At 36.5% G+C, this 10,352-nt stretch overlaps 1 protein-coding gene across 2 annotated transcripts in view; it reads right to left on the reverse strand.

Annotated features, from left to right (window-relative positions):
• LOC127420460 (paired box protein Pax-7-like) overlaps positions 1-7,956 on the reverse strand; it is a 77,755-nt gene extending 69,799 nt beyond the window's left edge. Inside the window, exons 1-4 of one of the 2 annotated variants that reach the window (XM_051662776.1) lie at positions 7,455-7,956; positions 6,191-6,426; positions 5,822-5,951; positions 5,409-5,537 (exon numbers count right to left, since the gene is read on the reverse strand). In XM_051662776.1, the coding sequence (XP_051518736.1) occupies positions 5,409-5,537; positions 5,822-5,951; positions 6,191-6,426; positions 7,455-7,539 (580 nt within the window). In that variant the 5' untranslated portion in view covers positions 7,540-7,956. Of the gene's footprint in view, positions 1-5,408; positions 5,538-5,806; positions 5,952-6,190; positions 6,427-7,454 lie in introns of both variants that reach the window. The other variant, XM_051662775.1, reaches the window with a different exon arrangement.
• Positions 7,957-10,352: the final 2,396 nt, after the last annotated feature.

Here is a 10,352-nt window from a genome sequence, read left to right on the forward strand (position 1 = left end):
ACCAAAATCGATGCAATAGAGCAATGTAGCCTAAGAAACAATAAAAGCACAGCAAAGCTGTCAAAAGAAGTAAGGAAAAACAGGAGACATGATTTGACGTTTATTATTATTATTATTATTATTATTTGATTCGATCCACGAATTAAGGATCTGGATTTAGTGCAGGTCTAGTTTTGTATGAACTTGATCCGTGGTGAACATTTGGAAAATAAAGATCTCTGGATTAGTAGCCTATATTTCACAGATGGTCTCATACCCTTGCAATGAGATGGTTTTACAAACGTCACACTAAGAACGTCAGACTTATTCTATTAATTTGTAGAATTGTTATTGTCCATCATACTACCAAAAGCGCTTTAGTCATATTGTGTGTATTCTAATTCTAACACTGTAAAAAAAGAATTGTCAGGTAACTTAAAAATCAGGTAACATATAGCAGTGCTGAAATGTGACCATATAGTGCTGCTCGTCATTGCAACTTCATTACATTTATGCCTAACTTTACAGTCATTTCTAATTTACCTCGCTGACATTTGTTTTAAAATATTTTCTTAAATATTCGACCTAATTAAATGCATATTTACATATTGTTTTTACAATAATTTTGTGCAGAACGATCTTTTTCTTTTACACAATCTGCTTCCATAATCAGGTGTGCATTTGTAATATTTCGTTTTCACAAATTCCTCTGGATAAAAGCTTCCAGGATTAGTGAAGACAACGGAGGCCCTGTGTATGATCCTGCTAATAACAAGCATTCATTGAATATTACGAGGTTCAAGTTGTTATCCCTGAGCGCAAAAAAAGTAGATGTTTGGAAGAAGCGCATTACTGGGACATTCACCTATAAAGCAGAGGTCTGCTCCCAAAACTCCCAAAAATGATAAAGGTGACAGTAATGCTGCATGTCTCGTGCTACACAACTTGTAGTGCTGGGAGAGAGCCTTTGGTGTCAGAGAGGAAGACAACCTGATCTCATGAAAAGTCCTACATAATTTACCAGGTTGCTATTTGGTGTGATGTCCCACGATGTTGTTCGCATAAACTCATACGATTTCATCACGTGCAAATTTCCGGATGTCTAATGCGGAAGTAAGGTGTGTTTCACACATGAGGCATTAAGGACATGCTTATTAATGTTATGCCCTTACCCAAACCCTTATCTAAACTTAACCAATCAGTAGAGTGTGTAAACATGATAGGAAGCTGTTGTGTGTGACAGACAACCCTATCTCATTAATTTAGAAAAGTCGTTCGAATTCTTACGATTTCGCAGTGAGAGTGTGTTGGAGGAAGAGGAGACAGGATAAAAGCCTCTGCCAAATGAATAAATGTAAATGTAGGATGATGAGCAATTATATACAGACGATTTTAATGCATGGTAGCAAGATAATGACTATTTTATTCTCTCTCTCATATTAGTTGTCGGCATCAATCATGCCACCACTTTGTTGTTACCCACTTGTCCAACTAGTCCACACAAATAACTTTATTTGTTTACTAATTAATCTATGCATCCATTTACACTATTTTAACCTATGCATTTCTATATTATTATTATTATTATTATTATTATAACTATTATTATTAGAATTGTCTTTTAAAATAAAAAATAAATAAAACACATATAACCTGATATTAAAGTCTCAGCATAAAGTGTAGATGCTCTTTGCGATTACTCCAGAGCACTACGAGCATTTTCAAGTACTACTTAAGTTACAATGCTTTTGGGAAAGGGGCTGAAAAACTAAGATGAATCGTAAGTTGGATTCTACGATCTACTTAGGTAACGATGCTTTTGGGCAAACGAGGCCCTCTCTGTATTAGGTTACACCAACTAAAGTAATTTAAGGGTTAGATCAAGTAGAAATAACTCCTTAGGTACCAGCACATAACCACATTTTACAATGGGCTAAAAGTGCATTTTCCAGTATACTGTAATTAATTTCTATAATGATAATGTAGCTATATAATTACAAGAAAATTGTACCAAATATTAGCACATTAACATGTAGTTCATTTGTAGTAATCGATCAATTGTGTAAATAAACAGTAATATGAGTGCTATAATAAGAATAATAAATTATTTCATATTTTCTTTACAAAAACACGCCCTCTATACAAAATTCCACCGAAATGTGTTGGGTAGCAGTGTGGGGAAATGGGAGGTTAATCCGAGTTTAATACATTGATGCAGAGCGCAGGACCGTGGCTGTGATGATTGTGTTATCTCTTCCCAACATTTGGGTCTCCCTCAATTTCAGCCCAGCCAAATAGCTGCGAGAAAGTGCAGATGGAGTGACTCTCGAAGCCTGAGGAAAAAAATATATTAATAGCTAAATAACTTCCCCATACTTTAACTACATCTCTCTCTCTCTCTCTCTCTCTCTCTCTCTCTCTCTCTCTCTCTCTCTCTCTCTCTTTCTCTCTCTCGCTCTCTCTCTCCATTCCAGATGGATTTGTTTAAAGTGGTCTCCCGAATCATCCTATGGTCGCTTTTCTTTAAAAGAGACTTATTTCAGCTTTTCATTTTCTCGATGTAATTGGTCTTTTGCGGTTTTCTCGAAACTGGTTTGCTCATTAAGCGGTAGGCTATAAAATCATATTACTTCATTCGATTTTATTCGATGTGCCTTGTTCACGATTCTCTAAATATTGTGATAATAGCCTTGTTTGAATCTGTTCCTCTTCTCCAGCCATACAGATTCACATTCAGCGTGGTCACTTAACGCTTAACGACTTAATTGAATGGTCGAAGCGTTGTGCCACCCTAGGGTCGAAAGAGTCATCAGTGCCTTGCACAGTCTTTTTATTATTTCCTAGTCAACCACTCAGATCAGGAAAAAAAAATTCAGGTACTCCAACGATTTGTTGCTAAAATTGGTGTCTTCTGTGGGATTCGTTGGTTAAATCAATTTATGTCAAATGGAGAATCGGTAAATCTCCGTTAATTGGTCGACAACTGTTTTTTTTTTCCCCCTCTGGACAAATGAGCCAGATGTTTATTGGTCGAGTAAAACATGTGGTCCACGCGCCTCTCTGTCTTCAGCCTAGGTGTTCTCAAAAGGAGAGTGCATTTCAGAACGTGAAAAATAAAAGCACAGCCAACAGCACAGAGACGCCAAATTCGTTCAATACAATACATCATGACAGGTATATGCTTTGGGGACAGACCCTGCATTTCAGCTCATTTCAAAAGGATCACATGGACAAATAGCTCAATTTATGTTTTAAACCTGCATGATTATGAACAAACAGCAGTGTTTTGGCTTAGTTAAGGAGCCAGGGCACACTTGTCTTTGTTCAATAATTTCACCCCCACAATAATAATAATAAAACAAAATGCTCTATTTGTCCACAAATTGTGTGCTTGGAGTCTCTTTCATTTTCCATTACTGTTTGTGCATCAAATCAACTCAAATAATCCACAAAATACAATAAAGCAATATTATCAAATAAAATCTATGAATCCCTAACAAGTGTGAGCAAAACGTGAAATCTGATGAATTTGTGCCGTAGGCTAGTCAGTGAGGGCCGTATAAAGATGAAAGCGAAGAGAAAGAAAAGGCTCAATTTAATCTGCTTTAAAACCCTTCAAAATAACGCTGTGCTTGAAACTCGGCGAGTAAGAGCTGATTGGGGATAAATAAGTTTCTACTATGCCTGTGAGCTATTACACCCATCTCCAACACAGCCGCTTGTTCAAAAGACACGTTTTCATTACGAACTCTAATAAGTCTTAACATTATTAAATGCCAGTCGGATGATCAAGTGAAACAACCCCCAAGAAAAATCTTGAAAAAGGTTGCATTAAAGCTCCATCGCATTTGCATGACACCGTACAGCTTAAAGTGTGGAAATACATATGACAAAATGTAAGACAAATGTGCAGTGAATTTGGAGACTCAACATGTAAATAAACATTATTCATTAGTACACGAATGTACTGTATGTGGTGTATGAATCCTGGCAGACATCCATGCACCAGTTTGAAATATGCCTTTTCTTAATGCACTGTGTTTTGAAATTGTTCTAGGGCAGTGGCAGACATTCCTAATCATGGACTGTCACTTCGTATATTCTTAATCCATTCGCCTTGGCTCCTGCATGCTGGCCTTTGAATTGTGTCAGTCGCTCGCGCACACCTTGAGCACAACGCCTGTCCACAGAGGTTGGTGTTAAAGGCGTTTAGTATGCCCGCACGCACATATTCGCATAAACACAAATGTTGGCTCCTGAGATAAGTTGTGTATAGAGTTATGCATCAAGCCACTTTCAATAGTGCACAAACGAAATGCTTTTTTGCAACATTTCAGATTTGAAAACATTTCATCTCTCATTATTCAGTGTATGTACAACAAGAAAGTACATTTACGATGAGGTTGCATTAGAACTGACCTAACGGATGTTTAAATAACATAAGCTTAACGACGAAACGAGCACCACACCTCTACACCACTTCTCTAAACGTCAGCTAAGAAACACAATAGTGATTCCAAAAAGAGCAGTGGGCATTTTCAAACAAGAATAAAACATTTGGCACCCTCAAAAATCTCATTCTATTTCTACAGACGATACCATAATATTACAAAACTATCTACCAGAAGGGTGTATTGAATAATTCATCTCTCTATAGTTCCCCTCTTGGCCTTTTGTTAAAAGTTTTCCCCTCCCTTTATGGATTTTTAAATGTGAAAGGATCCATTCCATCTTTCGAAGCCTTGCTTTTAGGCTTTGCTTTGTAGCACAGACTCTTTGCTCCAAAAGAGCTTCAGTGAAGCAGAGATCTTTGGACTGAAGTTCATCTTCAAGATTAAGAAAGACACAGGACAAAAACGGCAATGTTTTGTAATATTGCTTTTAAAATTTTGTAAAAACCTTTACTCTGTCTACATTTGCTAATAAAAATACTCTGCTATATTTTATAATAGCGTACAATAAAAATAATCCAGATGACAGTTTACAGCATTACAATATTTTTACGGGAAATACTCTTCACTCCGTGCCAGATTGAAATGTCTGTTAACTTGCGAATAAGCGTGCCGAATTATCGCGAGAACCAGCGGGCAACGTTGAACCTATGGTCTGTAATTGATATTGATTGCCACACCGGTCATCTGTCAGTTACCGTTTTCTCAGCGTCAAATGAGTCTGTTGTACAAAGAGATCAAGGCCTAAATAGGCTACCCCCCGTCAGGGCCAATATAAATACCAACTAAATCAAATGACTAAATGACAGTTCAACAGGCCGAGAAATTACAAGCGTTTAGGAAAGCACGGACACAAATAGCGCACACCGATTTAACGTGCAACCACATCTTTAAAATAGTTCACGTGCAACGTTTATTTGGACAAGCTTTTAGATGCTTTTTGCATGATGCAATCAGAGGAATACTGAATGTATTTACCTTTGTCTCCCAGTATGCCGTCAATGCTGTGTTTAGTTTTTTTCTCCCCACTGTCATCTTTTTTGTCGCAATCGTCCTCGTCGTCTTTCTTGCCAAACCGCGCGCGGAGAACCCGACTAATAGAACTTACTGATGAAAGATTACATAAAAATAAGAAGACATTGTGAACATACGCCCAAATAATTAAACTATAGTATTATTATTATTATTATTATTATTATTATTATTATTGTTGTTGTTGTTGTTGTTGTTGTTGTTATTATTGTTATTATTATTATTATTATTATAAATAGTCAACATCAATATTTTGCAATTAAAGCAGATATATTATATCAGTAAATCAATAAGACCCAGAGGAGTGATAAAATGTTGACATGATAAAAAGAGGGGCTGCTTACCAGTTGAGGGCTCACCTGAGGGAACTGTACTTCTGTCACACACACCGTCTTTCAAAAGTTTGTCCCGAATCTCCCAACTGAACATACCAGGATTTTCGCGCTTATATTCCTCTATTCGCTTTTCCACGTCGGGTGTTGCCACCTGCTTTTGTGTTTAATTGAGAGGTCAAGAAAGTACAAGATACGAAGAGAAGGGAAAATAGAGAGGACGGGAGATGGGAAAAGAAAGAGTAGAATACCTTTTAGAACATTATCGTGCTCGTGCTAAATATTCTATTTACTAATCTTCCTTTTTTATTTAATTTTTTCCATTGAAAATATCCTACAATATAATAATAATAATAATAATAATAATAATAATAATAATAATAATAATGTACTTACTCTAGGTTTACTTCCTCCTATTGCTCCAGGACGGATCGAGCCAGTTTCTTGATACCGGCAAAGGATTTTGGACACACAACCGTGGGAAACGCGAAGCTGTCGGGAGATCACGCAGGGACGGATGCCGTGGTGAGCCATCTCAACTATTTTGTGGCGGATATGATTTGGCAAAGGTCTGCCATTGATGAATACTCCGCCAAGTTGATTCACCCGACCTTGACCCAGAGGAGTTGAAACTGTGCGGTAAAGAAACGGGAATGAAATCTAACTTCACTGAAACTTCCGATTTCTTTAATTACGACTCTTAAAAATGCGTACGACTATTCCTCAAAAGACGGACTAAAATCTTCTATACAAATATTTATCCAAAAAAAAATGTATCCTGTATCTTAGATCAAGCCCTGTTTTAAGAACGCGAAAAACACTCAGTTAACTTAGAAATAGTGTAATTAAACTTTATAGGCTAAATAAATTATTTGTGTTAAAATACACTGATTAAAAGAACAAAATTATTTTTATCCTTGTAGGCTAATCAACAGAAATTCCCCAAAAAATAAATAGCTTACATTGATTAAATTGAACTTAATTGATGGTCTTCCTATTATAAACTTAAAAGTTGTTCAAAATTCTCACGCATCCTGAGATCCAACAACAATTGTGTTTTCTGTTAGTTTGATGAAAAGGTCTAGATTTCTTTTGGGTTAATGTGTCCAATCGGCCTTCAGAAGCCGTGGACGCGTCCTGCTTCATTATTCGCATTCATGTTGTTCCAATATTAGTATAATCCTTTGATATGCACACTGGTTTCCTTCGCGCCCCTAGACCACTTCAACAAATCCTACAGCGACATGCAGGCTTTGTGTTTGGAAGTTTATTTGAGCCACTTAAACACGAACCTTGTCTGCCAAACAAAATGGTATTGGGGGGAAATGGTTTCTTTTATTATAGTTATTATTATTAGCTATTATTATTATTCTGATGCACTAAATATGAATAAACCATTTTATCATCAAGGAAACAAAAACAAAAAAACAAATCGAACTTATACTAAAAATTGTTTAAACTGTCAGAAACGAAAAGTCAATTTGGCCATTGAGAACATTATGGTCTAAATACAGCCGAGAACGAAAGTGTTTTTACAACATATTGAACAAAATGTACAACATATCAACCTTACAGTCTACTGTGTAGGCCTACCTGACTTGTATATCAGTAGAATATAATTGATAAATAGTGTAGGTTATCCTACACCTGTCCAACCAACCTTCCAGGGGAAATCCAGTGCGGTGATAGTTTTGTCCAGGAGCCGGTCGCATCATTCGTGGTACTGTTCCCGGTAAAGATGACATTCTACTTTTAATATCTGACGAGGCACAATACGGCTGGTGTTTAATCTGCTCAAGCAAGTCCAGACTTGGTGAATGTTTCCTTGACTAAAATTGTTCTGGAGTCCTTCTTTTTTTAAAAAGGGGAACATAAAAAATGTTATCCAACCACACCTTTGCGGAGATGTGAGACCTCATAAAAAATTGGGGGGAAAAATACAAAAAGAGAAATACTTCTGTCTTCTCGTGCGGAGGGGGGCATGCGTGAAACAACTAGGAACAAGATGCAGCGCGCGCCAAGGAGGGGGTTCTCCAAATGCTCTCGAGTGAACAAAGGTTACTTAATTCTTTGCAGTGTTTTCTTAAAAGCTCTGATAGTTTTGGATGACAAAGTCTGCTAAGGGGTTGGGAGCAGTTGAAGTGGACAACTTTAGCGCGCGGTGTAGGAGGGGTGTCCCGCGCGCCGATAGGCTCTCGCAGTCTTCTTTTATTCATGTGGCCATGGAGGGGAACAAGCAAGTTTTTTTCGACCAATCACAAAAAGCAGAGGGTAAGACAAACAGACACTCAGAGTGCCAGGCTTTTCATTCTCACCCCATTAGATTAAAACAATCAAAACCTTTGTTTGATCGACTTCCATAAGGTCTTAAGTCAAAATAAAATGTGCTCTTTTATGTTTTATATAATTCCAAGATAATTGTGATTTTGTTGTGCATAAAGTGCAGAGTAGTGCTTTTACAACTGAAATACATAATGCACTGTATATTCAAAGCCTACTTGGCCTTTTTCACACAACGCCAATTGTGTAAACCAATTTTCTGTTTTTCATGACTGTTAGAACAAAAACAGGCGCACAGGTAAACTTGCCAGCTGCTCGATTAAAACCAATCTTAATGCAGATGTTTGCACGCTAATTGATTTATTCTATTCTATGAGAATATTGAGTTCCTCAGTTAAAAGTACATAAGCTAATGGCCCTGCTAAGGCTTGGACATTTGAAATCAGGAATTGTTTGAGCAAAGGTTTTTTCGATATTTTTGTTTGTTTGTTTGTTTATCAGTCACTAATGCAGTGTCATCGTACACATTCACGTTAACACTTTCCTACTTTTTTTTTTTTTTTTTTTTTTTAAACACCAATTTCATCCCACTTTTTTATCTTGACTGATGGAAAAGCAAATGAATAATGTATTCCAGTTTTACTGGAAATCGGGAAAACCAGTAATCAGTCAGAGCTTGATAGGTACTACGAGAAAATTCCGACTATTTTTAAACGAATATATTTAATTGGGAAATGTGCATGATAGCTGGACAAATAAGACAGGACCAAAATATGTGTTGAGTATAAGAGTAAAGACTAACGTAAAAGGTTTATCCCAGAAATGGTCGGTTTTAAAATGTAATTTCAAGCTAATAATAATAATAATAATAATAATAATAATAATAAATACAAAGGAAAACTGTTACAACCAATCTTTCAAACAAGGTGGGTTGCAGATGAGTGTCAATTGCGCATATGAAATTAAATTAACATAACTTAAGTCATTAGCAATTACAAAGATCAGTAATTTATATACAGGCCTACAGCATACATACAAAAAACAAAAAAAAACTACATTTCGTGATATCTATCTTTTTAAGCATTTCGGATAAAGACATAATAAAGACAGTATTACGTAATGACAATGGTTAAAGTTACTTGCATCAGGCTGAGGTGCACAAATTCATTATCTGTCACATACGTTGACAGTCCAAATCACAATAAATTACTGCGTCAGGGAGAAATTGACTGTATCATAGCCTAACTATTACGATCCTTATATAAGCCAATAACAAAACTACACTTAGTAATTCACGTGAACACAAAGATTGCTTAGGTGTGCCTGTGTGTGTTTAAAAAAAAAAAAAAAAAAAAAAACTTCAAACACGGGCATTCAACTTTAAGAACAGACAGGCATAATGACTTGAAAGCTGTGCTTTGTTGTTAACAATGGCATCGTTAATTTGTGTACATTGCTGGTTAATATAGGCTATACTTCAGTTCCACATGACTAAGCATGTCACATCCCAAGGGACAAGTAGCTTGAATGCCTTTGTGGTCTCTTAAATAGACAGCGGAGTGAAGCAAGCCTTTGCAGATGTCAAATAAAATGTTGTGGACACGAGTTTTTGGGCAAAGACTTCACATTTACCAATTCTCTCTCCACAGAGTGAGGAGGAGATGAAGTTGGTTTGTTTTTAAGGATAGATGCTTCAAAGAGTCGTAGCTGTTTATAGTCTATATCCCTTTGATTTTAATGCGTAACTGACGAATTTCCCACGAGGCATAAAAGTCCATAATGTACTGGACAAAGTTAGTCTACATATAGGCTTGTTTACAGACAAAGAGACACTTGACTTTCATTTTGATCTGCAGTTCAACAATTTAACAAAATAGATGACGAGTGAAGGGAGAGACTGCCATATTGCCTTTGAATCCATATTTCTAACGTTTTTTAGCTACTAGGTTTAATGATGCATTAATGGACTACAGGTATTACACAAGCCTTGCCTCACATCCTGTATTGGTTAGATGACGAAACATTGCCTGGACGGGTCTCTGTATTCTAAATTTACTTCAGTCTTCGTTTAATTGGTAGCCTGTTGTCCATCCACTGAATATTAATATGATTAATATTTGAGAAAACAAAAATAAAAAAACAGATGACTTGCCACTAGATGGTGTTAAAGAACCGAAAATGCAGTTCTTAGGATTTCCTCCGTTATTTTTTTCTGGTTCTAAATTTGTGTCTGGGATTCGTGTTGTGATTTGATAAAAGAAAGCAATGTTTCGTCACT

The sequence above is a fragment of the Myxocyprinus asiaticus genome, chromosome 29, assembly GCF_019703515.2.
Source record: "Myxocyprinus asiaticus isolate MX2 ecotype Aquarium Trade chromosome 29, UBuf_Myxa_2, whole genome shotgun sequence".
Lineage (NCBI taxonomy): Eukaryota > Metazoa > Chordata > Actinopteri > Cypriniformes > Catostomidae > Myxocyprinus > Myxocyprinus asiaticus.